Source organism: Lagenorhynchus albirostris, chromosome 15, assembly GCF_949774975.1.
Source record: "Lagenorhynchus albirostris chromosome 15, mLagAlb1.1, whole genome shotgun sequence".
Classification (NCBI taxonomy): domain Eukaryota; kingdom Metazoa; phylum Chordata; class Mammalia; order Artiodactyla; family Delphinidae; genus Lagenorhynchus; species Lagenorhynchus albirostris.
In genome coordinates, this window is record NC_083109.1 from 86,124,805 (window position 1) to 86,151,996 (window position 27,192).

The 27,192-nt window shown below is 53.3% G+C and overlaps 2 protein-coding genes and 1 long non-coding RNA gene across 12 annotated transcripts in view; 2 read left to right on the top strand and 1 right to left on the bottom strand.

The window, feature by feature from the left end:
• Nucleotides 1-352: 352 nt before the first annotated feature.
• On the bottom strand, nucleotides 353-15,234 carry BRAT1 (BRCA1 associated ATM activator 1). 4 transcript variants are annotated; one of them, XM_060122179.1, is made up of 15 exons: nucleotides 15,185-15,234; nucleotides 14,205-14,392; nucleotides 13,980-14,122; nucleotides 10,294-10,448; nucleotides 8,138-8,285; nucleotides 7,263-7,635; nucleotides 6,871-6,984; nucleotides 5,720-5,811; nucleotides 4,895-5,013; nucleotides 4,634-4,820; nucleotides 4,333-4,406; nucleotides 3,179-3,281; nucleotides 2,960-3,058; nucleotides 2,605-2,780; nucleotides 353-2,281 (listed from the first exon to the last, which is right to left on the bottom strand). In XM_060122179.1, the coding sequence occupies exons 3-15, from the start codon at nucleotides 14,104-14,106 to the stop codon at nucleotides 1,583-1,585; spliced, it is 2,466 nt and encodes an 821-aa protein (XP_059978162.1). In that variant the 5' UTR covers nucleotides 14,107-14,122; nucleotides 14,205-14,392; nucleotides 15,185-15,234; the 3' UTR covers nucleotides 353-1,582. The 4 variants fall into 4 exon arrangements, with proteins under 4 accessions (XP_059978162.1, XP_059978163.1, XP_059978161.1 ...); XM_060122180.1 differs by having other exon boundaries at nucleotides 8,138-8,282; nucleotides 14,986-15,226; XM_060122178.1 differs by having other exon boundaries at nucleotides 14,986-15,226.
• On the top strand, nucleotides 14,233-17,229 carry LOC132504683 (uncharacterized). 3 transcript variants are annotated; one of them, XR_009535026.1, is made up of 4 exons: nucleotides 14,233-14,699; nucleotides 15,012-15,208; nucleotides 15,793-16,021; nucleotides 16,384-17,229. It is a non-coding gene; the product is annotated as an uncharacterized LOC132504683 (long non-coding RNA). The 3 variants fall into 3 exon arrangements; XR_009535025.1 differs by having other exon boundaries at nucleotides 14,234-14,699; nucleotides 15,793-16,009; XR_009535024.1 differs by having other exon boundaries at nucleotides 14,238-14,699; nucleotides 15,793-17,229.
• Nucleotides 17,230-17,330: 101 nt separating this feature from the next.
• The window catches only part of IQCE (IQ motif containing E), a 39,680-nt gene continuing 29,818 nt past the window's right edge, over nucleotides 17,331-27,192 (top strand). For all 5 annotated transcript variants that reach the window (XM_060122142.1, XM_060122140.1, XM_060122143.1 and 2 more), the window contains exons 1-3: nucleotides 17,331-17,580; nucleotides 24,223-24,270; nucleotides 25,327-25,372. In XM_060122142.1, the coding sequence (XP_059978125.1) occupies nucleotides 17,545-17,580; nucleotides 24,223-24,270; nucleotides 25,327-25,372 (130 nt within the window). In that variant the 5' untranslated portion in view covers nucleotides 17,331-17,544. The remainder of the gene's footprint in view (nucleotides 17,581-24,222; nucleotides 24,271-25,326; nucleotides 25,373-27,192) is intronic.

Consider the following 27,192-nt stretch of genomic DNA (forward strand, 5'->3'; position numbering starts at 1 on the left):
GGATGCAATCTGCTAATATTTTGTTAAGGACTTCTGTATCTATGATGAGAGATACTGGTTCCTAGTTTTCTTGGATATTTGTCTGGTTTTGGTATTAGGGTAATGCTGGCCTCATAGAATGAGTTAGGAAGTATTCCCTCTGCTCTATCTTCTGGAAAACTGTAGAGGACTGGTATAATTTCTTCCTTAAATGTTTTGTAGAATTCACTAGTGAAGCCACCTGGGCCTCATGCTTTCTGTTTTAGAAGGTTGTTGATTATGGATTCAATTTAACAGATACAGGCCTACTCAGATCATGTATTTCTTGTATCAGTTTGGCAGACTGTCTTTCAAAGAATTAGTCCATCTCAGGTAGGTTATCAAATTTGTGGGCACAGAGTTGCTCCGTGTTCCTTTATTATCCTTTCAATTATCATGGGATCTGCAGTGATGTCCCCTTTTATTTCTGGTACTAGTAATTTGTGTCTTCCCTTTTTTTTCTTAGCCTAGCTAGGGGCCTATTGACTTTATTGATCTGTTCAAAAACCAGTTTTTGGTTTACTTGATTTCCTCTATTGATTTCCTGTTTTCAATTTCATTGATTTCTGCTCTAGTTTTTATTATTTCTTTTCTTGTGCTTACTTTGGGTTGAATTTGCTCTTTTTCCAGTTTCCTAAGGTGGAAGCTTAGTTTATTGATTTTAGATGTTTCTTCTTTTCTCATATACGCATTCAATGCTATAAACATCCCTCTGAGCACTGCTTCTGCTGCATCCCACAAATTTTGGTAAGTTGTAATTTCATTTTCATTCAGTTAAAAATATTTTAAAGTTTCTCTTGAGATTTCTTCTTTGACTGTGCTGGGTGCTTTAGAACACTGAGACACTTACCTCTGGGAGGCAAAGAGTAAAATTCCCATTTTACAGATGGGGAACAGGTCAACCCAGGGTCACATGGCTGGGAAATGGCAGAGCTTGGGCTGGTGTACCGTCTGTTTGGTCCCCTGAGGACCAGCCCAGAGCTGAACTCCCCTGATGTTACCACTGGCGACCCTACGTGCCTGGTGAGTTGAAATGGTGAGCTCTGAACCGTTACAAAGTCAAGCTGATCCTGGAGGTTCAGAGACTGAAAACCTGGCTTGGTTAGACCTGGGGTCACTACCGTTAGGGACCAGGGACCAAGGCCAGACACACTCCAGCCTGAGCTGCTTGCTCTCTGACCTTGGGTGTCCCTGGGGCACGGTGGGATCCAAGCAGAGGAACCACCCCTCCGTGCCAAGGAAGCACGTGGCCACTGTGCAGAGGGTCCCCCCCAGATGTTTCTCCAGCCCCCACCAGGCCTGGGGCCTACCCCTGGGCAGTCTTAGGACACTGTGCTGACCCAGTGGCACCATCAAATCACACTTATTTTGAGTAGAAAATAAGCCACTTCTTCAGCAATACATCAAAATGTGGGGCTCTTTGAGCTTGCTGGGCTCACCTGGTCCTGGCTTCCCCGGAGCGTCCCTTGTGCAGCCAGGCCAGACTAGAGCCCTCAGGATGGCAGGGCCCAAGGAAGGGACGTGGTGCAGCAGCAGGGTCCTGGGGAGGTTGCCACTAGGCTGGTCAGTAGCAGTCGGCCTCGTTCTCCCCAAGGACGCCCACGGCAGCCAGCATGTCCTGCAAGAGTGACTGGGGGCTCTTCTCCACATGGTCACTGCTCTCAGCCAGAGTGTCCCGAAGGCCCTCCAGGTCTACAGACCTCAGCAGAGCTACGACGGCCCCGGGCTCCAGGTACCCCAGGGGCTGACCCTGCTCACCTGCCTGCCACCTCTGCAGGGTGGCCTCCACAGAGGCCACGTTGGGACTGTCCCCCGCCTCCTGCGGGCTGCCACAGGGAGCAGCCTTGGCCCTCAGGAATAGGAGAAGATCACAGGACTTCTGGGCCACAGGTCGGTCACAGTCAAACAAGGCACGGAAGGCAAACTCAAAGAACTGCACACGGCAGAGCACCTGCAGGGCCTGGGCCAGCACACCAGGTGGGGCTGTCTCGGGCAGGGCCACGGCATAGGGACAGTGGGAGCCGCGCTGACCCAGCAACTGCTCCAGGAACACCAGTGCCAGCTCGAGGCCCTGGGCCCGCACCTCCCAGTCCAAGTCCCTGCTCGCCGCCTGGAGCGCTCCAGCGACAAACCGCTCCACGTCTTCAGCTACATCAGCGTGGCCATCCCTCAGCCACTCAGTGAAGACCTGCATGACGGCCCTCCGGGGGAAGCCCTCCGAGTCTGTGGAGAGGATGTGCAGAAGCTCCGCGAGCAGGCTCTCCTGGAGGACAGAGTGGGAAGAGGGTGGAGGGACCAGGGAAGTCGAGTTCCCGCTGACGGGCTCGGGGTGCAGCAGGGAGAACCCCCATGAGGACCCCCTGCCATGCTCGGCTTCCTTCAGGCGATGTGCCCTTCAGCCCCCCATCTGCCCACCGTCAAACAGGGGTGGCCGTGCCCAAGAGACAGGGCTTCCAGGAAGCGGAGCTGGAGATTCAGGGGACACGCCCGACCCCGAATGCCACCCCTGGGCGGCAGACCCACTCCACCCTGGCATCAGGACAGCAGCCAGGTGGGCGCACGGCCACAGGACCCACTGCCTCCTACCTGCTGAGCCCCTGGGCACTCAGGGCTGGCAGGGGTGGCACACAGCCCCCAGCTAGACAACTGCCCTGTGGCGGTCACTGCGCTCGCGCGGACGTAACTCTCAGGGTCTCGCAGAAGCTGCTTGGTGAGCTCGGGCACCTCTGAAGCAAGGAGCGCTTGTCTGAAGCCGGCCTGCCCTGGGGGTCCAAGCAGCCACAACCAGCTATGACCGAAAGCTGAGTCCACAGCCTCTCCTCCCTCCCCAAAGGCAGCCTAGGTAGTCCGAGTTCCCAACTACCTGGGGACAACGGTGTGCCAAGGCCAGGCCAGCCCTCCCACAGGGACCCCAGCCCCCGGCGCCGCACCCTGCACTCACCTCCCCAGTGTCTGGTCATTTGGGTCAGGAACTCGAGGCCTGAGTCCCTTACCTCCCAGCAGGGGCTGCACAGGCGCTTCTGTAGCACAGGAAGCAGCTCTGGGGCAGGAGGAACGGTTCAGAGGGCCCGGGCCATGTCCACCCTGCCTCCCACCCAGCCCCCAGTCGCCTCCATCCCTGCTCCTCCCTCAGTTCACCCCTGGGAGGGGCTGGGATCACCTCTGAGGAACAGCTGGGTGTGGGGGTCCAGGTCGCAGCAGTCGGGGGTCTTGGGTGAGCTCAGGAGCCACCTGAGTGTGGCCTGGAAGGCCTTCTTCAGAACCTGGAGCGGGAAGAGTGGGGCTGCAGGGCCAGGAGGGGTGAGCTGGCCCGCCTGCCCCCGTCCCCGCCCTGGGGTGTAAGATGGGGACGGGATACATGGGGACAGGGAACACCGGACTTCATTTTTACGAGGCAGAAGCCTCTAGAAGCGGCCGACTGGTATCCAAGACTAGAGAGAGAGAAGACGAGAGACCAGCTCTTGTCAGGAAGCCCCACTACCGGGGAAATGAAACTTCTGCACCAAAACAGCAGGAACTACCCACGGCACCTTTATCTGAAAGCCCCGGAATCTGCCAGGCTTATCATCCAATCTCCCCACTGCCTGCTCAGTACATATGCTATTCCTGCACCCCCAGAGCATGACTCAACCCCGGGGCTACGAGAACGGGGAGATTTGCAGGAAACCTCAATGAGAGTTGGGACCCCAAGCGTAAGGCCCACCTGGTTCTAGTTTACATCTCTCATGGAGAATTCCTTGTAAGACTGGATCCTCTCCCTGCTTTCCATGGCCCGGCGACCCCTCACTCAATCTCCACCAATGCCAGGCCCTGGGCCGAACCCTGTGCAGCTGCCTGCCCCTTGAAACTCACTTTAAGAAGCAATTCTGGGGACTTCCCTGGTGGCACAGTGGTTAAGAATCCGCCTGCCAATGCAGGGGGCACGGGTTCGGGCCCTGGTCCAGGAAGATCCCACATGCCGCGGAGCAACTAAGCCCGTGCGTCACAGCTATTGAGCCTGTGTTCTAGAGTCCGTGACCCACAACTACTGAGCCTGCGAGCCACAACTGCTGAAGCCCACTGCACCTAGAGCCCGTGCTCCACAACAAGAGAAGCCACTGCAATGAAAAGCAGTGCACCGCAACGAAGAGTAGCCCCTGCTCGCCACAAGCACAGAAAGCCCGCGTGCAGCAACAGCCAATATTTTAAAATTAATTAATTATTAAAAAAAAAAAAGGCAATTCTGGCCCCAGAGAGGCCTGCAGGGGTGCCCTGCCTCTGCCTTCCTCCCCCTCCCCTTCCCTCCACCCTCCACCCTGCACCCTGTGCGTGTACCATGGAGCTGGACTCAGGGCTCACGAGGTACTCCAGGAGGACGGAAAACACCTGCGTCACCAACTCTTGAGGGCCTGAGACAGACGTGGATGGCTGAAGCACCCAACCTCCTACCCTGGGGTCTCCCCAGCCCACAAGTATGGCAACCCAAGGAAAACAGGGGACAGAACCCATCGGTCAGCTGAATCCCAGCCCCTGCCCCAGAGGAGACATGCAGAGGACAGCAGTCTTGGGATATCTCTGAGCAGCTGTGGGGCTCGCCCAACACCCGAGCTGTGCAAGAGAAAACATTCTCACTTACCGGTCCCCTGAGACAGCGCCCCCAGGAAATCCAGGGCAGCTCGCTGGACCCGGCCACAGCCCACCAGGATCGCACAGAGACGGCTGCCCACATCGGAGGTGGGGGCCGCTGAGCCACTGCAGAGCCGCAGTATTGTCACCGCAGCCCCAAGCAGGGGCGCCTGCGGCCAGGGCAAGGGGCGCTGGGGCTGGGGGAGGACGGAAGGTCAATGCAGGCCACAAGTCCCACTGCCAGTGTGGACCTGGGCCGGGCCTTACCTACCAGCGGCTGCAGCAGCCCCAGGTGGGCCAGAGCACAGCACAGGAGACCCACACAGGCCGACTTGGAGGAGAGGAGCGTGTCCACTGTCATCGAGTTGCCTGCGGCCCCCTCCAGCAAGCCTAGAGGGCGACCAGAAACAGCTCCTGGCTAGCGGGCACCTCCTGTGTGGCCACTGCAGGCCTTGCCGCTGGTCACTGCTTCATACCAGAGACCAGGCCCGGAGGTTCCGAGCAGGTGGCTCATCCAGGGTGGCGTCCAGCCGGCCGGAGCTGAGGTCTGGACCTGTCTGCAGGGCTCTCAAGCAGTCCCACTCTCCCTGCAGCCCATGCCTGGGCCGGTTTCCGCTGGTCAGAGGCCCATCTCTACGCTCAACATGGGGCTCCGAGGCAAAGCTGGCCCCCCTTCTCTAATCCTCACCCCATCGTGCGGCTGAAGCAAGACAAGTCGCAGCGAGGAAACTCACTCTCCCATCACAGAACTGACCTTCTGGGAGGACGAGTGCCAAGCCCGTGTGCCTGCTCTGGGTCAGGAACCATCCACGTGGCCCAGGCCCCCGGTAACCACCACCAACTGCCGGGTCAGCTACTCTGGGGGCCACTCCAGCTGCTGCCCACAGGGGGCAATGCTGCCCTATGAACTCCCAGGCAGGGACGCGAGCAGCGGTCACACCCGGGACGGCAGCCTACACCGCAGCCACCTTCACTCTTAGGTGGGGTGGCCAGCCAGGCGTCCCGCTGCCCATCAGCCTGCCCTGGCCCCAAGGACATTCTCAGGACCCCAGGGTCCTGCCTTCCTGCACCTGCCCACCCTTCCCACGCAGCCTACCTGGGGGTCCAGGGGCCTGAGCAGCAGCTTCCAGGACACAGGCCAGGGGCTGGAGGAGGATGCCAAAGGCCTGGGTCCTCAGCGCCTGTGGACTGAGGACAGAGGACACGGTGAGGGCTGTCCCCGCCCTCAGGCAAGCTGGCTACCCTCCTAATATCCCCAGCAAGTCTGGGCCAAAGGGGTCAGTGCTGGGGATCTGGACACCCCCTTGAGAAACAGCCTCCCTGTAAGCACTGTGACCAGCACTCACACCACTGGCAGGGGACTCGAAGGAGCTGCGAGAGCACCACCCAGGCCCCAGGAAGAGCCTGGGGAAGGCCTGGCCACACCCACTCCGATGGGCAGTGCCTGCTCAGGGCCAAAGGGATGGGATGCCCCAGCTCCTGGAAGTACACCCAATGCTGAGATATCCTTTCCTACGTTCCAGAACATGGTCTCGCCTCTCGCCGACATGCTTGGGCCCAGGGTGGTTGGGAGGCCAAGCTGGTACAGAGCTCTCCCTCCAAGCCAGCTGCCCAATCCTTCCCTCTTCCTTAGGACCACTCCCTCTCTCTGAACATCTGGAGACCCTGAAGCCAAGAGCCAGGCTTCCATCGTAACCCCAGCGCCCTGTGCCCACTTTCACCCCAGACCTGGGCCAACAAGACCGGCTCTAGTCCGCCCGAAACCCTGGAATGATTTCTCTTCCTTCCCACCTCTCCAGACCCCACACCCCCTTCCTGGTAGGGCGCATATCTCTCTCCCTCTGGGAATCTGTCCTGTCACTCCTGTCTACTGGGTCCCCCTCCACCGTCCCACAGCCCCTAGTACGCCCCCCACAGTGGCACGCACACAGGGTGGCCCAGGATCCACAAGGTGAGGCCACTGGGGAGGTGGCAGAAGGCAGTTGAGCAGGTCCTGAGTATGAACCCAGCCCTGCTCTGAGCAGGGCTGCTCCAAGATCTCTTTTATCTTTGGGGAGCCTGTGAATAAAGCTATTCCACCACTAAAAACTGTAGAAGCCGGAGCCTGTGCCAACACCTTGGTGATAACCACGGACGGCCCGGCCACGCCCCGGCCAGCTGCCTCTGACCAATCTCTGGTTTCAGGAGCTCCCCTGAAGCTCCCTGACCTCTCTGCCCGCCTCACACAACATGAACCCCAATCCTTACCAGTCCTGCAGTTTCAGGATCCCCAAAGCCAGAGGCCCTGCCTGTGTGGGGCTCAAGTGGCTCAGTGTCTGGGCCAAAGTCTCCCACAGGCCACGGTAAGAGCTCGGCGCAGAACTGCAGAGAGGAGCCCAGGAAGAGAACGTCATTCCCCCGTCCAGCCCACACCGTGCCCAGGGGGCCGCCGCGGCCTGGGCTGGGTGTGCCGGCTGAGACGGAAGGCCTTTCCCAGGTGTGCGGGCTTCCAGACCCCCTCTGGTGTCCCCTCTACTCGAGGCAGCGTTCTCGGGCAGCCAGGGAGATGTGGCCCAGATGTGATGGCTGCCCCAAGACTTCCCGAAGAAAACAAGCCCCACCTCCTGCCCACCCCACCAGCTGCGCCCTGGGGGCCTGACCGGGCCACGCTGAGGAGGAGATCCACGAGCGAGTGTGAGGCTGGGATAGGGTCTTTCTCGAGCAGACGGGCCACGAGGGGGCTCAGCCGCACCCAAAGGCCTTGCGTCCAAAGGCCGTGGCAGTGCCCGAACGCAGTGGTCAGGACACTCAGGGCCTGTGTGACCTGCGGGACGGCTGTGGAGCACAGGGAGTCTTCGATGTGACCCACGATCTTCTGGGCACATGCTGGCCAGTCACAAGCCTGCGGACTGCAGTGGCCCTCGGCTGGGCCCCGCATCGCCAAGTCCAGAATGTGCACCAGGAGCTGCCCGGCTGCCGAGGCCACAAACAGGCTGGGATCTCCCTGCAGGGAGAAGATGGTGTCAACTGCACCTGGGGGGCGGGGAGGGACAACGGGTGGGGAGAGAAACAGGGTTCAGCTGGAACAGAGTCCATGGTGACAGCAGAGACGCTGAAACCACTGAGCAGCTTCAACCACTGGACTTCCGACCCTCACGGACAGAACTCAGAAACCACCCAATGCGGAGGCACTGTCAGAGGCCCAGCCTCCCCGCTACTCAGAGGCAATGGAATCAGAATGGAGGGGTCACAGGGCGAGGGGCTTTAGAACCCTGGCCACTTGGGATTCTTCTCGTCAGTTTCAAAGCCACCCCAACTGCTGGCTCTCACCTACAAGCCACAGGACACCGTACACCCTTGAGGGGCCTCCAACCCTCGGTTACCCCAAATGTTCCTCACAACAGCCCTACGATACCACAGCCACTTTCATGTTCAGAGGAAGAGACCCAGCAAGGTGCAGTGACTTCCCAGGAGTCGCCGAGCATCAGGCACGGCGGGGGCAGAGGCGGAAGGCAGGGCAGACCGGGGCACTCACCACAGGCGGCGAGGAAGCGCAGGGCGCTAGGATGCTGTGCCAGGGTGCGCAGGCCCTGGATCCAGCCGCTGCGCACAGCGGGGGCCGTCCAGGCCGCTCCTCCGAGGGGGCCCACCTCCCCAAAGAGCATGGGCAGCAGCTCCCCCTGCTGGGAAGCAGAGAAGGAAGTGGGGACCTGAGCAAGCTCCCAGGGGACCCCACATCAGAGACGGCTTTTCTATCCTTCATAGCTGGTCGAGGCGCTTCTTGGGGGGAATTTCTCGTGAGCGGCCGACACAAAGAGCCTGTGAGAGGTGGCAGGTGGCCACCAGAGCAGGCCGATGGCAGCCACAGCACTGCCAACTGTGCCTTCCAGGGGACAGAATTTCGGAAGGGAGAACTGGGTTTTACATAAAGCCCCATCAACCCTGTCACAGTTCACTTCAGAAACCCTTCCCCCAAACAGCCCACCAACTGCAACACCAACAGTCCCCCTCTGACCGTGACACGCTGCGCTCAAGGATCCCAAAGGTCTCCACGGCCTACTGAGCTCTTGTGCTTGGCACTCGGGGCCCTCCAGGGCAGCTGCCCTCCTCCAGGTGTCCCCTACCCTGGATCCCCCAGCACACACACCCCATACACCTGCTCAAACCCCTTACAACCCGGCTGCAAGACCACTGCCCCTACGAATCTGACCACCCCGCCCCGTCAGCAGGCAGTGGCTAACTCCCCGCTCAATCCCCACCTGCTCGTGGACGTCCACAGGACAATAACGCATTGTCCTGATCTGCTGCCACGTGCACAAGGCTCTTGTTCACTACAGGGTGCCAATGAGTGGGAAACTCGGGGGCTGCCTCTTACCAACGGAGCCCCTCACTGGTGTAGCTACTAGCTCTGAGCCTTGTCTATCTTGACAATAAAATGCTGGTCCCCACCCTCAAGTCATCTCAGACTCCAGCGTAAGGGACCACGGGGCCTCGGAGACACACTTCCAATCGCTCAAGGATGACTCTAACTCCGCAGTGGCCTCGAGGCCTTGAGGGGTGTTGCTGGAGGCGGCGGCTCACAGGGCAGGCCCTCTGTGGGATCTCGCATCACCGAAATGCGCCCCCAGAGCTGCAGCCTCTCCCTGGGGGCAGCTCGCAGCCAACGGGAAGGTACAAAGGCTCAGCCCCCCACCTCAGGTAGTCTGTCCACATGTCCGCTGCCCAGGCACCGTCTACTGGTGAGCATCCGGCTGCTGAAGGGCCCTTAGGGCTACCAGACCCCCTGGGAGGCTGTGAAGGGCCAGGTGAAAAGGGAACAGGAGCCCAAGCCAGTGCCACGGGCCCAGGACAGAAAGCAACCTTCCACTGCGACTCAGAGCCCGAACCTGCCCGTGTCCCTCGTCCCCACGTGCAGGGGGCCGACCACCAGACTGAAGGGCAGTCAGTGGCCTTCTAAGCCCCTAAAGCCATGGTCAACCTTGGGAAGGAAGAGGAGGCCGTGGAGAAGTAGAGACGGGAACTGGGAAGTACTCAGGAAATCAATGACGTTGGGGAAGGCCATCTGATTGGGACTGAGGATTTACTTTCAGAGCAACAGGTGGTGTAACAGAGCATTCGCACAGTGCGACTCTTCAGGGTCTAGTGTGAGCTCTGCCAGCTCTGTGGGATTCTTATATTGAGTCTTCACTGTCTCCTAATCCAGGAGAAAGATGAAGACTCCTGACCTGCTTACTGGCCAGGGCGCCCAGGATAACACGAATGTGATTTTGTAAACTGAGGTGTTCTACCTACTGCAAAGCACCAGAGGTATGGGTGGATTATCACACATGAAGTCATTTCCTAAAACACACTTCCGTGTGGAACATCCTGGGAAGCCTGTCCCACAGCGAGCTGGTGTGGGCTGGGTCCCTGGAGCCTGCACTGCTGAACTGAGGAACACCCATAAAGGGCAGCGCCAGGGCAGAGAGCCAGCCCCAGCTCTGCCATATTTTAAAATGTTCACCGTTCACCCCAACATCATTCCTGGTCAGTTCTTCAAAGGAGAACTATACTCAGGAATAAAAACCTTGCGGTACACGTCAAGACGCGGGGCAAAACAAGCTTCAGAGACTCAGGGGTCATGACAGCCACCAGTGCTTTGTGTACCTGCAGGAGAAGGTGGGTCACTCAGGTGGGAGGACCCAGGCTCACCTGAAGATACTGGAAGCAGTTTTCCTGGGCTGCAAATATCCCTGCGAGGCGGAGTGAGAAGGAGAGGATTCTGGAACTTAGGTCCTGGGATTTCAGCACGTGGAACAGCAGCTCTACCAGGCAGGGATTTTCCTGTAGTAACATGAGGCTGGACCCTGGAGACAGGCCCAGCCGGGAAGCATGTTACCAGGGGCACAGCGCATGCCTCCCTAAGGGACCATTCTTCTGGCAACCCCCAGACTCCCTTCCTCTCAGGCTATTAGACTCAGCAGTCCAACCGGGAGGAGATCGTTGCAACAACTGCCACAAAGGATCCATAACTTTAATGCAATGAGGGAGACAAAATAGAAAGCCAATACCTTAACAACAGGCAAGGGGCTGGGACAGAATATACAAGTGGCCAGCAAACCACGAAAGATATTCTGCCTTGCTGATTACGAAAAAGAAATGCAAATTAAAGCAGAGGACAATTTTCACCTCTCCAACGGATACTTTTCTCTGAGAATACGAAAGCGAGAAGCACAATGGAACAGGCATTCTTTTCCAGATGTGGCATCCAAAACGTCTATAGGCAACTGCTCTGTCATTCCAAAGCACTGACGGGGTGGGGGAGGCGAAGGGGGAGGAAACCTGGGGCAACACTGGGAGGGCTAACACTGGGAGGGCTTCCACTGCGAGGCCCTTGTGAAAGGACAATGAGGCACAGTAAGGAGGGAAAAACAGGGTGAAGGAGAGAGAAGCAAGAATCAAAGAAACCAAAAACATGTGGGCAAACCTAAAAAAGCACTGACTTTAAAAATTAAGTAATTTTGAAGGAGTTTAAAACAAAACAGAATCAAAATACCAGACAACAAAACACGGAAGACTGGACTCAGCTGGAGTTAAAGTGCCCGAGGCTCCGTGTGTGGTTGGCGCAGAAGATATTCTAACTGACGTTCAACTTTTACAATCCAGTTTGCACGTAAGACTAACCCCTAAAAACATAAGTGGAATGCTTCAAAACTTCACTTCAAAACCAGAAAGACTGAAAAAACAGAAGCTTTATTAATCCAATGGGGTGGCAGAAAAAGAGATAAAAGTCATAACAACAAGGCATGGAAAAAATATTTTAAATGCAAAAGAATATAATAAAAATAGGTTCAAATATAACAGTAAACTCAACAAATGAAACTGTCCATTAGAATAAAGAGCTGTGCAGACTAGATCAAGAACCAAAGGCTAGCCTCACACTGTGTGTAAGAAACAATGAAGCGTGATAACACAGAAGGCCAGATTTGTAAAGGCTGAAAAGATACAGCTGGCAAATCCTAATTTTTAAAAAGCTGCTGCAGAAAGAGTAATATCAAACAAAACTGACTTTAAAGGAAAAAGCTCTGTCAGAGCTTTAGAAAGAAAGTCATTGCTCCAACAGCCAAACCCTGGAAAATATAAGTCTAAGACTGTACATACCTAACCTAACTTCAAAATATACAAAGGGGGAAAAAAGACAGAATTTCAAACAGAAATTGTTGAATCCACCATCTTAGTTTAAGATTTTCACATATCTCTCAAAAACAATTAAGCAAACAAATTAGCAAGAACATCACAGGTTTTAACAACGTAAACTTGAACTAAGGAACAAGTATGGAGACTATATTCTTTTCATCATGTACAACACTGAGGAAAATACATACAGGCTGGGGGAGGAGGGAAGAGGTTAACTGCTAATGGACAGCAGGTTTCTTCTAAGGGGATGAAAATGTTGCAAAATTAACCTTTGGATGGTGGCAAAACTGTGAATTTACTAAAAACCACTGAATTACACACTTTAAATAGATCAATTTCATGATATGTAAATCATATCTCAAATAAAGCTATTTAAAAATAATTTTTAATAGAGTTACCATATGATCCAGCAATCCCATTCCTGGGCACATATCTGGAGAAAACCATAATTCGAAAAGATACATGCACCCCAAAATTCATCGCAGCACTATTTACAACATCCAAGACATGGAAGCCACCTAAGCGTCCAGTGACAGATATGGATAAAGATGTGGTGTGTGTGTGTGTGTGTGTGTGTGTGTGTGTAGAATGGACTATCACTCAGCCATAAAAAAGGATGAAATAATGCCATTTGCAGCAACATGGATGAACCTAGAGATTATCATACTAAGTGAAGTAAGTCAGACAGACAAAGACAGATATCATATTACTTATATGTGGAATCTAAAAAAAAAATGATACAAATTAACTTATTTACAAAATAGAAACAGACTCACAGACACAGAAAACAAACTTATGGTTACTAAAGGGGAAGGGGGGGTATAAATTAGCAGTTTAGGATTAGCAGATACGAACTACTATATATAAAATAAACAACAAGGTTCTACTGTATAGCACAGGGAGTTAGTCAATATCTTGTAATAAACTATAATGGAAAAGACTCTGAAAGTGTATGTGTGTATATATACACAAAAAAAACAAATCGCTTTGCTGTACACCAGAAACTAACACAACACTGTAAATCAGCTATACTTCAATTAAAAAGATTTTTTTTTAATTTAACTACTAGGCCACGATTGAGGACTCTATAAATACCAAAAAATAATATCCTATAGAGAAATCTATAGAACATGTGCAAAAATGGTCTGTGTACTACGCCACGATAAAAGCCTCAACAGATATAAAAGAATCAAAATCAAATACTTTCTAACTCTAACCAAATAAATTAGAAATCAGCAATAAAAAGACTGAAAAAAACCCCATGTCATGAATCTAAAGATACCCTTTTACATATTGATGATTTGTGGATAAAGAAATATTATAATGAAAAGTATGAAATATTTGGAAGTAAATCACTACAAAAGCACCACATGGTAAGACTTGCAGGGTGCAGCTAAAGTGATACCTGCAGAGACATGTGTAGCCTTAAATGCATCTATTAGAAAACAAGACAGACCTAGATATTCAACTCAAAAGAGGGTAAAAGAACAGGATAAACCAAAGAAACAAACAGCAGAAATTTATGACATGTAATCCACACGAAAACAATTATCAGACAAACATTTACATGAAAAGATTTACGTACAAAGAAAGCCATTATGTCGTTATTTATAATAATGACACATTAGAAACACAGCCATCTAACAACAGTGGACTAATTGTAAAATTAACGTCCATTCACAGAGCAAACTGACATACAGTCAATAAAATCAACATGTCAGTGGGGAAACACGCACTAGGACAGTAAGAGAGAAAAAGCAAGATATGTTATATTTACGGTGTGATTTCATTTTTATAAAAAAGTACAGAATTATGATGTGTTAAGAAAAAAGGCTGGAAAGAAAAAAATGTTCGGAGTGGTTTAATCTTCCTCTTTACTCCTCTGTGCTGTTCAAGTTTTATTTAAAGAATATGTATTACTTACATAATCAGAAAGAAAACCCGATTTCTTAAAACAAAAAAAAACAAGGTAAGTTTGTCCCGTGGCCTCGGCAGCCACCTAGCGTGGCCTGAATACCGGGCGGCCTGCAGCTCAAGCTCTCCTGATCACCCCCTTAGGTTCAGCCTGCCGCGTCCCCAAAGCCAGGGGGAATCTCTAAGGATGAAGGAAGGACACCGGACAGACAGTCCTTCCCGAGGACAGGGGAGCCCGGCACCCTCTGGCCTCCGGGGAAAGTCAGCAGCCGCACCCTCACCCTTACCTGCTTCGGTTACCGCTGTAAACCAGTCCAGCAGCTTCTCCAAACAAGTGTCATCTGCCACAGGCTGCCCGGGGTCTGCCAGGACGGCACAGAGCGCAGGGAGGAGCCGGGAGCACTCTGGGTCCATGACGAGGCTGGGGCTCCTGCAAAGGCACTGTCAGGGCCAGACCCCGTCTGCCCTAGCCACAGGCATCCCCACGCCCGCCCAGGCCCCAGAACTCTCACCTCAGCCCAGGTGACCACAGTCTTCAGACGGAAACTGCAAGTCGCCGGGATGGACGTAAAGCCTCAGCTCAGGTGGGACCGGAGGCTGTCAAGAGCAAGCAGAGCCCTCCATCCTGGCGGTGGAGATGGAGGGGAATCTACAGCACAGCATGAGGCCTGAGCAGCTCAAAGTCGGCCAGCCTGGGACCCTGGTGGGAGGGGAGAACGAAGGGAGCACGAAGCTGAGCGAGGCTGCAGGCGGGCCCGAGGGAGGGGCGTGTGCGCGCTCTGGGGCCGGCCACGTGCAGGAGGCAGAGCGGCTCAGGACGAGTTGTAAGTGGCTCAGTCCAGACTGGCGGTGTGTGTCTGTCCCTCCCAGGGTCAGTGTGAAAACCCTGCAGCAGCAGTGTGCGGGGCGCGGGGGCGGGAACCACTGCCGGTTCCTCCCGCGGCGGCAACTGGACCTGCGTGTCCGGCCTGGGAAGGGTCCAGGGAGCCCGTCGGTCCTGTGCTCAAGTACGGCTCTTGCAGGGGGGTGGGGTGGCCAGTGACTCTGTGTGCCGGGTCAGGAGCAGGCCTGCCTGGGCTGGGGCGTCTGTCTGTCCATCCCTGGCCAGGCTAAGTCCTTGCGCAAGGCGCCCTCCCTGTGGACCCCGCTGAGGACGCCAGGCCGGCGGCCGCGGTGGTGCCGGGGCCCAGCCCGGGCCACGCACGCGGCCCCCAGGCTGCTCTCCGGCCCCGAACCCCGACCCCGCGGGGCCCGCCACAGCGACCGCGACCCCTTCCCTGGCGCGCGCCTCACCCGCTTCACGTCCGTCACCGCTGCAGGCCCCGCCCCGTAACGTGCGACCTGCCGGGCTTGGAGGGGGCGAGGACGGGAACGGCGGGCGTGGGGAACCGTGAAATCGCCCTGGAGGTGACTCCGAGAGCCCAGAGGGCCCAGGCTCGGGGAACGAGCTCAGGCTGAGAAGGACAGGCCGCCGCCGAACGAATCCACTCACCCACCCCCAGCGGGACGCTCACAGGTACGTGCTCGAGGATCCGGCAAGCTTTGCGCCCGGAAGGCAGGGCTTTCGGCGGAAGGGGCGTGGCTATGTGTGAAGGGGCGTGGCCTCGCCGGCCAAAGGGCCACGTGTCTGGGCGGGCAAGCGAAGCAAAGCGCCAGCTGCGTAGTAGACAGATCTTCCTCCGCTCGGAATGGGGTTTCATCCCGTTTGTAAGTCCAAAATGCATTTAATGCCCCTAAGCCACCCAACATCATAGCTTAGCGTAACCTACCTAAAACTTGCTCAGAACAATTCCATTAGCCTACAGTTGGGCAAAATCATCTAACTCAAAGCCTATTTTATAATAAACCGTTGAATATGTCATGTAATTGATGGAATACTGTACTGAAAGTGAAAAACAGGATGGTTGTCTGGGTACAGAATGGCTGTAAGTGGATGGTTTTTTACCCTTGTGATTGCGTGGTTGTCTGGGAGCTGCGGCTCGCCGCCGCAGCCCAGCGTCATGAGAAAGGATCCTACCTACCGCATATCGGCAGCATGGGAGAAGATCAAAATTCCAAATTTGAAGTACGGTTTCTACTGAATATGTATTGCTTTTGCAGCACTGTAAAGTCAAAACACTGTAAGTGGAAGCATGGAAATTATGGAACCGTCTGTAACTAAGAGAAAGTAAGTGAAACAACAGATGCAGGAAGGGCAGGGGGTTTGCGGAGCCCCAGGAGAGGAGCAAGAGATACTGGCGCATAGGTAGGTTAGATCCTGAAAGCACTTGTCTGCCACGTGAACAATACCCCGAGGAAGCAGATGGAAGTTAAGAAGGTGAGAGGCCTGGTAAGATTCACCTTTTATACACAGCTCTGTTGGCAGCTCAGAGGAGAGCATGTGGTTTCTTTTAGGATCCATCAGGGAAGGTGTAAATAGGGAACCAGAACTTGGGGTACAGACTGTACCTGACACCACTCCGGAAACAGGGCTTCACAGAGCAGAGGAGCGCCAATGAGTGAAGGGGATAATTTCAGAACAAATAAAATTTTGCCATTTAAAATACCATTCAAGTAATTGGACCAGCGGCAAAGCGTTACCTGGTAGCTTGTTTTTTTGAGGTGCTCACCATGTGCCAGGCACCATGCTGAATTTTAGCTGTTTTCTCCTTTAGTGCCCACAAAAGCCCTGAAACTGTTTCTGCTTTGCAGACAAGGAGACGATGGTGAAACTACTAAACCTGAGCTCCTGAGCACTAACCAGCTTGTGGGGAGACAGCGTCCGACCACCGTGTGGCTCACCCCCTTTGTTGTACAGATGAGCAGACCGAAGAAACGAGGGTCATGGACTCATAATAATTGGTGGTGTTAGAATTCGAACAGTCGTAACCTGCCAGGCATTCCTCCTGCTACACCACGCTACCCTGTGTGGAGACTCATTCATTTGTTCACCTCATAACAGTGTACTAACACTGTCACACTGCGCTCACTCTGGAACCGGCAACTGCACTAAGCAGTTTAGAGATACTGACTCATTTGATCCTCACCACAACGCTTTTCTCCAATTTCTATTTGAGGACACAGGCACAGAGAAGTTATGACTTGCCGGGCACCAAATACCTATTGGAACAGACCCTGTTCCAAAGGAGAGAGATACAGCCGTGAACAAAACACAGCCCTGCCCCAGAGAGCTTACATGCTAGACATGGGAAGTTCTTGTAGATCATAAAGGCCAGGGGGCTGGAAAAATAAAGCAGGGCAGGGGGACAGAGTAGATGCCCTTGGAGGTCTGTATGAAAAGAAAGGGCAGGTTATACTTGCTAATAATTTAAATAAACTTTGCAGCCCAACTCGCCTAAAGATCTTCATGACGCACACTGAATACAGTGAGTGCAAACTCTCATTTTTTATTGTCCTGTGGCTACATCAGAACCCTTGAGCCTGAGGTACCGAGATCAGGAAGATGGTTTTCCGAATGCCAGGCGTTCAGAGCTGGCAGACTGTGGACACCGCAGAAGCCCCTTGTCCCTTTCATCGTTAACCTAATAAATATTAATATCCGGCTCTGGTGACTAGTGCACAGGTTCACATTGCAGCCTCGGCGGCGGCTGGACTGTTCCAGCTCCGCCCCGCTCTCCGCCCCACACTCTGGGCGCGCAGCCTGTCGACCCGCCGGGGCTCCCCGAGCACGCTTACTGTCGGCCCGCCTCACGGGGCGCCGGCCACATCCGGGGCTCGGGGGCCCGCGCGGTTGCCATGGCAGCGGGGTCGCGGCGGGCGCGCGGGCAGGCCCCGAGGCTGGCGGTCGGCGGAGCCCCAGAACCGGACGGCCGTACTCGCAGCGCCTAGGGGCGATCGGGGAGCGCCGCCGCCATGTCCCTGAGCACCGGGGAGCCGGCCTCGGAGATGGTAAGCGCGGAGGGCGGGGAGGCCCCCTGGCTGCCTCCCCTCGCCGAGGCGCGGGCTGGAGGAAGGGGGCGCAGGGCCGGCGACCGCCGGTGACAGCTGCCATTGTTGTTACCGCATAAGAGCGGGCCTCCGGCCCCCGCCCGCGTGCGGCTGGCCGGGCGTCGCCGCCCCTCGCCCAGCCTCCAGCCACCTCTAGTCCCCCGCTCGTCCTTGCACTGGCCGTCGCTTCCGGAAAGCCCTCCGGACACTGCGCCCTCGCTGCTCGGCGCCTGCGAAGCCGGGCCTGTGCCGAGCCAGCGACCGCGGCCCGCCGGGTGACAGAGCTTACTGCGTAAGTGTCCGCCCACCCCGTGCCTCCAGGGCGGGGGACTTGGTTTACCTAGTGTTTCTGGCGCGCCAACCATCTGCTGGAGACATTATTGTGGATGAATAAAGAGCATTCCAGGGGCGTGGGGTGGGGTGGGGGAGAACAAGGTAAAAAAACAGATCATGTCCATCAAGTCAGAAAGTGGAAAGTGCGCTGCAGAAAATAAAACAGCCCATGTGACGGAGGTGGATTGGGGAGGCTGCTTTAGACTGGGTGCCAGGAACAGCCACTCTGAGAAGTTGGAGTGTCCTGATGTCACTGACGAGAAGGAGGCATTCTGGTAAAGATCAGAGACCAGTGGGACCAGCAGGTGCAAAGGTCCTGGGGTGGGAAAGTGCAGTGGTTCCAGAGCCTGAAAGAAAGCTTGCTGGGATCTCCTCAAGGGCATGGGTGTGGACGGAAGGGAGCCACGGGCCTGACCATGGAGAGCCTTGCAGGCCATGCACGGAGTTTGAATGTATTCGGGCCACAGTGGGAAGCCTTTGGAGGGCTCCAGACAAAGGGAACCTGGCTCACTTTGCTTCCTTCTCCCAGAGATGGCAGTACCCAGCATGGCTGTACAGAGCTGACCCCAAGCAGGGGCTCAGTGCTGCTGCCACTGGAGCTGCTGAAAGTTTCCTACTTGTCCCTCAAGGCACCAAGTCCTGCCTCATCTGGAAGGCCTGCCCGTCTACAGTGGCCTCAATTACTGCTCCTTCAACTTCTCATATTGTTATTATAAATGTTATTCATGCCCAGTAGAGAAAATCAATTACCCATAATCTAACTGCCTACAGAAAACCACAGTTAATGTTTGGTGTATTTCCTTCCGACCTTTTTTCAGTGCATCTTTTTTTTTCACGTGCTTTTAAAAACTTGAGATCATTTTTATATTGTTTTGTAACCTTTGCCGCTTTATTTATTCCTAGCATCTTCCCATATCCACACATTTTCAAAAACATGATTTTTAAAATTCTAACTTTATATATATATACATATAACTGAATCACTTTGCTGTACACCTGAAACTAACACAACATTGTAAATCAACTCTACTTCAATTTTTTAAAAAAAGAAATACATCAAAGACAAATACTGTATCATCTCACTTATATGTGGCATGTAAACAGCAAGGAGTTACCATATTGCACAGGGAACTATATTCAATATCTTGTAATAACCTATAATGGAAAAGAATTTGAAAAAATATATGTCTGATATAACTGAATCAGTTTACTGTACACCTGAAACTAACACAATGCTGTAAATCAACTATACTTCAATTAAAAAAAAAATTTTTTTTTAAACTCTAACGTGGGAATTCCCTGGTGGTCCAGTGGTTAAGACTCCGTGCTTCCAGTGCAGGGGGCACGGATTTGATCCCTGGTGGGGTAACTAAGATCTCGCCTGCCGTGTGGCGTGGCCTAAATAAATAAATAAATAAATATTCTCGACAATTATTACTCATGCAAAAATGGAAAGATAATATTTTTAAAAAATAAAACGCTAACCTAATAGGATAGCCCTATTTTAACTCTCCATTTCCTTGCTTTTACTCTTTTTTTAAAATTTATTTATTTTATTTACATTTATTTTTGGCTGCATTGGGTCTTCATTGCTGCACGCGGGCTTTCTCTAGTTGTGGCGAGCAGGGGCTACTCTTCCTTGCGGTGTGAGGGCTTGTCATTCCGGTGGCTTCTCTTGTTGCTGAGCTCAGGCTCTAGAGCACAGGCTCTAGGGCACAGGCTCTAGGGCACAGGCTTCGTAGTTTTGGCGCACGGGCTTAGTTGCTCCGTGGCATGTGGGATCTTCCTGGACCAGGGCTCGAACCCGTGTCCTGTGCATTGGTAGGCAGATTCTTAACCACTGCACCACCGGGGAAGCCCACTTTTACTCTCATGTTTTCATGTTTGTGCTGTTAGAAGCAATGCTGCTGTAAACGTTCTTGCACATAGAAGCGTTTGTTAAGCCCCTTATACATGCCGGCCTCTGAGGAGACAAAGACAAGCTGAGCCCCAGTGCCTTGGTCTCCAGGAACCCAGTCTGTGGAAGAGGCTGGGGCAGGGCTCTCCGGGCGTTTAGGAGACTCGCCGCCCTTGGCCCAGGCTAACTGGCAATTTCTCTGCTGAGCTTACGTCTGTTCTCAACCAGACAAGAACCTCCTGTGAACAGGCACTGTCCAGTCTATCCAATCCCTCGAGTCCCTTGGAACACAGCCGCCTCTGGGCTTGCTCGTGAACCTCACAGAGCACTTACCGCGGTGCCAGGGAGCCCACTGTGCCGTGGCCATGAGCAGGCCCCGCTGGCCAGGGCAGAGCCACAGGGGTGAAGTGGAGCCTGGGCGTGGTCCCTGGTGATTTAAGGGCCAACGCTTCTTAAAGGGCTCACAGTTTCTAGAGCAAGATGATAAGAGCATTTACAGGGCAGGGCGTTTACTACTTGGAAGATTCTCTGTTCCCTGCTCTACGGCTCTGCCTGCTCTAGAAGCCTTTGTCCACCAGGCCCAGCATCTGGGCCCTTCAAAAGTAGTTTCTATTGCCTGCTCTTTCCCTGTATATTGGTCACTTTCTTTTCTTTTCTCTGTGTGTCTCGTCGTTTTTTGTTGAAAACTAGACATTTAGATAACATATTACAGCAGCTCCTCCCCACGGGGTTGATGTGGTTTGCTCAGTCGGTCGTTTATGTGCTGAGTGACTTGGCCGAGCTAACGTGTGAAGTCGATTTCCCCGCACCGTGTAGCCTCTGTTTCCCTGCTCAGATTTTTTCTTGTTTAAATCTTTTAGCCCAACTACCTAGGGGTTACCCTTGGGTCAGCAGAAGCCACTTGTTGGTCAGAGGTTGTGTTTCACCCCCTGGGCCAGTCAGATTTTCGCCCTTGACCATTGAGCGGTGTTTGTGTGTTTGTGTGTGTGTGTGTGTGTGTGTGTGTGTGTGTGTGTGTGTGTGTAGGCTGCTGTCACAGTTCAGGGGTTTACATCTTTGCCCATGCACAACGGGGAACTAGCGCATATGGGTTTTCCCTCTCCCATCTCTCCTGAGAGGGCGACCTTGGACATGCGTGTGGCTCTCTGGACTTCCGGGGATGCCTGTCATTGTACTTTGAAGCCTGGCTTTCTGAGGTCTGCTCTTGGGTCAGGGTAGTTTATCATTCAGCCAGGGTTTGGTCAGCAGCTGCGCCAAAGCCCCAGCACCACCAGGGCTCGCGCCCTTGGGTTGACGTGGGTGCAGCGTGGGGACAAGCCTGCTCTGACAGAGCACTCCAGGGCTTGCCAGCGGCCTCCCTGAGCCTCAGGGCTGACCGCGACCTCAGGAGGGCGCTCTGGGCTCTTCACCTTCCGGTTGCTCTGCCAGTGAGCTCTCTGCTGCGTGACCGCGGAGCTGGGGGCCTCGGGATCGCTCCCCACTTTGTCTGCAACTTGGCAATGGAATCAGGGAGGCGTGCAATTCTCCACTCTCTGGTGCAAATACAGTCAGTCCCCTCGGCACAGCCATCGTCCTGCCTCTTCCTCTGGGGAGGACCTCTGGGCCACTGCACAGCAGGGACAGCGCAGTGTTTCCCCAGAGTGACACTTCTTCTGGGCCTGCCCTCCCTGCGTGGACCCTGTGCCCTACCAGCACAGGGGAAGTCTTCGCCTGCCGCCTCTGGGGTAGAGCTTACACCCTACTTCTGGGAGCTGGGGGCAGGGGATCCACCACCACCCCTGTTGTGTTGACTGCACCCGCCTGGAGGAGAGCTCTCTGGAATCCTTTCTATCAGATGGAGACGGGGAGCTGAGGGGTGCCTCTGACTCTCGACGTTCTTCCCTGGACTTAGTAGATTTTTTTGAATCAATTTTTCTCCATAGCCGTGTGCTTTTGTCAGTTTCCAGAAACTGCAAAAGATGGTTTCGTGGCTTCTTCTGTTAAAGGGTTGTTTGCTGAGGAGAGGGCCTTCCACGCTCTGGACGATGCCTCCTGGATGAATGCAGTCCTTCCCCGCTTTTACCATATACTAAGTCCCCGTATGTTCCTGCATCTCTTTCTGGACACTATGTCTTTTTCCCCCAGTGTTTTAATTAGTATATATTTAATGCTTTAAAAATCCTGGTAGGAGAACGTGTCCTCCCTGTCAATGAGGAAGCTGCGATGCAGAGGGGTGAGGGGCATGGCCACCATCACCGCCCTGCGATTCCTGACTCACGGTGCATGAATGCGATATCTCGTGTAGGAATGCGTGGCAGCTCAGATCGTACTTGGAGAAGGAAGAATGACTCGGCCGTTAACGTGCGCTTTTGTTTCTTTTTTTAATACCGTGTATGGTCTCTTTCATGCTGCTGACTGAGGGGTGGATCTTGGGCTGTTCTATGATTTCAGATACTTATATTTTGCTTGTTTAGTTCCTTCTGACTGGCAGGATGGAGGGTGGCAGAGTTTGAGGGGGACTGACTGGGGGGGAAGCGATGGTGTGGGTGAGCCCACCTATGAACACCGAGACCACTTTGCTGTGTTCACCACACACGTAACCTCACTCCCTCGTAGAAACTGCAGGTCCTTAAAAAGTTTTCAAGACTTTGTTCAGAACAAAGAATAGTGACAAGTATTCACAAAAGAAAGTCTTGCTACTTTTCTATGCAGTTGTTAACAGCTCACCTTCACGGTTGGCGGGCTGCCCTTTGTGATGCCAGGGGACGAAGACAGAGCCTTTGACTGGCTTTCCTGATCTCCCACATCGTGTGTATACCAGTTCCCTCCCTTCCCTGCCTCAATTTTGCACATCATTTCCATATACTAGGTTCAGTGAAAACTTTACAACTATCGTTTGCTATTTATACCTTAAAATGTCATCTGTTTAATGACATCAAAAAAGTAATTCAGTGGCTGATTTTTTAAAGATTCTGTTTGTTTGGAACGCACTACCTTCCCTTCGTCCCCCGAATCCAGTCCCTCCGCACCCTTACGCTGGACTCTCCTTGTTTAAGCGGCGCGCACCGGAAGGGTGCCCCCTGTGGCAGCTACCCCCTGCCCGTGTGATTGTGCGACCCCACGTTTTTAGTAAAAGTTCAAGCGGCCAGCAGAATTGTTGCTAATGTACTGACAGTTAAGCTTGTAGACGATACACGTGCTTTCCAGAATGCAGTGCAGTCCCGCTACAGCCCTGCATGGACTCAGCTACGCTCCAGACAGCTCGCTGAAACGTAATTACACCGCCACCCAGATATGGCATTATTGGTTCATAACGGGCGCATTCAGTCCTAACTTCAGTATCAGCGTTTTAGGTCGACTGTACAGGACGGTGGAGGGATTTTAGAAATTGTTCTGCTGTCTCTCCTTGTAGGGTTTAAACCTGAGTAAGTGTGTTAACACAGACACATCATTCTCTTGGGAAAGTTCCCTTTTCTCCTTGACATGCCAGTGTTGATGTTAGTACAGATTTTATTTCACTCCCTGGGCCAGGGCAGATCACTGGAATCGGAAGGTAGGAACCTCCATACGCCCAAATAACTCGTGTACTGATGGATACGTGAATGACTGATTTGTTCTCACCAGGATGTAGTCACAGGTTCCTTGTGCTTTGATACAAAGATGAAATACTTTTATCAAGAACCGTTCGTTGGGGGAGGGATAAATTAGGAGTATGGGATTAACAGATACACGCTACTGTATATAAAATAGATAAACAACAAGGATTTACTGTGTAGCTCAGGGAACTATATTCAATATCTTGTAATAGCCTATAATGGAAAGAATCTGAAATATGTACATATGTAACTGAATCACTGCTGTACAGCTGAAACTAACACAGTATTGTAAACCAACTATACTTCAATTAAATTAAAAAAAAAAGAAGTGTTTGTCAATTCTGTGGAGATGGTGTCGCTAGACTGACAGGCCTGGAGCAGCCCTGCCAGCAGAGTTTTGTGTTTTTTTGTTTTTTTTAAACATCTTTATTGGAGTATAATTGCTTTACAATGGTGTGTTAGTTTCTGCTTTATAACAAAGTGAATCAGTTATACATATACATACGTTGCCATATCTCTTCCCTCTTGCGTCTCCCTCCCTCCCACCCTCCCTATCCCACCTCGGTGGTGTGTGACCACCTAGAGGGGTGGGGCCAGCAGAGTTTTGTTCTGTGTCCCCACCTGTTCCTTCGGATGCGACGGGACGGACCGGCTGCTCCTGCTGTGGACGGATGCTCTGAGTTGGATGGGGGCTCTGCGGCCGCAGCACGGCCTGGCCCGGCCGCTCCCACTCTGTCAGGGTGACTGTGGAGCCAAGCTGGCGCCTGAAGCTTTCGCTGTTCGCATCTCTTCCTCCAGGGAGATGACAGCCTGTCTGCAATAACCTTCGACTCTGACTCAGAGACGGTGAGTGCGGGGGGGGGGGGGGCGTCGCTGCGGTGCTCACACGCAGCGTCCCCACAAGTGCTGTGTTTAGCACCCCATCACAAATTCCACATGCTGCTCCGAGTTTGAAAAGCTCCAGGCCCTCAGGTGGATTTGAATAACTTAGATGATAATTTTAAAACTTTTACCCGGAAGTTAGTTGTGAGCCGAGTACTTTTGAGGCTGATGACAAGTTATCCTGCACCTGGTTTTGGCCTGCACTCCCCCCGCCCCCAGCCCCCCAGTCCTGACACGTAACGGCAGAGCAGGGGGACGGGAGCAGAGCTCCGTGATGCAGTCGGAGGCTGAGGTGTGAGAAAGGAGACCTTGGCAGGTGCTCGCCTCCCAGCAGACAAATTCTAGCCTAACCACAGCACGGAGCCCTGGGGGAAGGCGGCCCCAGCACGTCCCGCCGCAGCTCTGGGGACTCCAGGGGTGGCATCCTGGGCCTGTTGTCTGAGGCGCAGGACCTCCGCAGAGCTAAGAGTGTTCCCTCCACGCCACTGAGGGCACGGGCCCAAGATGCTCCCGGGAGGAGGAGGGATCGGGACCAATCTCCCGGGGGAAAGTCAGCCTGCACGGAGCACTTCAGTGTTCCCGCTGGCAGGGAAGTAAGTGGGGTTCTGTGTCCAGCGTGAAGCAGATCGGGGAGGAAGGCATGGAAGGGGCCCCCGGGCTCCAGGCCGGCCACTCCTGCTGCACCTTCCCCTCTGCCTCACTCTCAGGTTTCATCTTGCTGAGTCCCGCCTGCGGACAGTCACACCCCCGTGCTCCAGGGGGGGCGTGGGGACGGCTGGTGGTACCTTCAGGGCGGATTTGAGGCGGGACACCTCCGTCTCTGCTGGACGCCGGCCGGGCTGCTGCTCCTGTGTCTGGGGGCGTCTCCCTGTGCCCTGTGCCCTCCTTTGCGCGCACTCTGCTTCGGCCAGTTAATCTGCCGCCCCCGCCCATCCTGAACACCCCGGTGCTTCCTGGTTGGGACCGTTGGGCTGCTCGAGAAGGCTCAACCCGCTTTCCGTCGTTTCTTCTTCCTTTCAGAAAGCGAAAAGGAAAAGTTTCCACAGACCTCCCCCTACATCACCGAGTAAGTATGACCAGGCCCCCGTCCCTCAAGTTTCCACAGTTTAACTCAGAAAATGGTGGTTGGAAGCCCTCCTTCCCCAGCGTCCTGCGAGGAAGATCAGGACCGCCTTCTTCTCTGAACCCTTAGGGCCACTGAGGCAGGGCCCGCGAGGGCTGAGGTCCCAAGCTGTCACTGTCCCATTGAGCCCCCCTCCTCCCTCCCACACACACAGTGCTTCGCGGCCTTTCACGTTCTCTTTCTCAAGTCGCCATACGCTTCCCAGCGCTGCCAAAGGGAAGACAACGCAGGATTTATTCCTTGAGACACAAAGCTGTTCATCTGGGTGCTTTGCTGAATTTTATGTTTCCCGAGGCCTTTGTGACAAACCAAATCCTAGATTGGCTTCCTTCTGCTGCGCACAAGCCTGTGGCCTTGCCTGACTTATTATCTACGTGTGTGTACCATATGCGTAGGCTTACGTTTCTTATATACATAAGTATTTGAAACATACTGTCTTATATATGACACACTCAGAGAATACAAGTGAACTTTCATATTAGCCCAGGAACCACATAATCAGAAAGATAGATTCCTGCAAAGAGAAGAAAGTATGTTTCATATCACAAACAAATACGAGTGTTAGAAAGAAGCATCTGGCAATCTGGAGTTCGGAGGTCCCGGCTCTCCTTCCGTGGAGAAAATTGAGAATTGATATAAAGTGAAAGTATGGGTGTTTGTGTTTTAAACCTTCTCTTTTCAGCCCATTTTGTTTCAGTCCTTCTTGTCTAGAAAGTACCTAAGGTAAATGTCAGACATCTCTCATTATTCTTGCTGGAAGTCAAGCATTTCAAGTGTTGAAAATGCTAGTAATCAAATTACTCTTATCTCGATTTCTGTAAATGTCAGAATTGTGTTTCACGTAATTTAGGATGGCCAGAACCCCCAAAGCATTAAAACCCCCTGAGAGGTGTGCTGTCACTCAGTGGCCCTGCCCCTGCCCGCCCCCCAGCGTGCTCTCCCCCGGCCATGCCTGACGCCTGTCCCCACAGCAGCGCTGATCCCAGGCACCTTGCTCATCCAACATGGACACTGCGACAGGACGCTCTGTGTCCCCTCCCTGGGACACCCCCAGCCCGCCCTCCTAACACTCCCTTAAGAGGTGTGCGCCTGTCTGATTTCCGGGCCGTGACAGAAGGAGTCACGCCTGTCCCGTTCACTTCATGAGTGGTTCTCTTCACTGCCCAGTCCGGGGCCATGTGGGTTTGCAGCTACCCGCGCTCTGAGATTTTCGGGCTTCACAGTGCTCCGGGGAGGCCGGGGCGGGCGGCCAGTTTCCGGTCCTTCCACACCGACAGGTTTCCACCGCCTGCTGCCTTTTTCCTTCTTCCTTCGCAGCTCTATCCATAGGCGTACATGTTTGGGAATCCTTACTACTTATCGATAAATCCCATACGTTTAGGAGGGAAATGTCGTTTGTGGGTTTTTTCCGATCACTAATTTACCTTCATAAATGAGCACTCCAATGTGTCTTTACTCCTTCACCCTAAACAATAATGGGAAATTTTCCATAAATTCTGAAGCCATGGAAAAATCTTAGAAATTTTAAAAATTAAATGTATTAGATTTAGAATCCCAGGACCTTCTACAGATATAAATTTCTTTGGTATTTAAGAAATATAAGCATATTTTATGAATAGCTTGGTTTTGCATAAGTTTGCATAATCTCCATAAGATTCCAGATTAAAATATAATTTTAAAACCTTTCCGTTGTTTTGATGACAAAATCAAAAATGCCCTGGAAAAATATAATTTTTTCCTCATTTCTTCTAGCCGTTTTACGT

Excerpts from the sequence above, each read along its gene's own strand:
- BRAT1 (XM_060122179.1), bottom strand. The coding sequence starts at position 14,106 with ATGGACCCAGAGTGCTCCCGGCTCCTCCCTGCGCTCTGTGCCGTCCTG. Across the intron at positions 10,449-13,979 it reads TACAGCGGTAACCGAAGCAG|GGTCCAGCCTCATGTTACTA; the intron begins GTAAGGGTGAGG and ends GCCTGTCTCCAG. Across the intron at positions 4,407-4,633 it reads GGCGCTGTCTCAGGGGACCG|GCCCTCAAGAGTTGGTGACG; the intron begins GTAAGTGAGAAT and ends CGTCTGTCTCAG.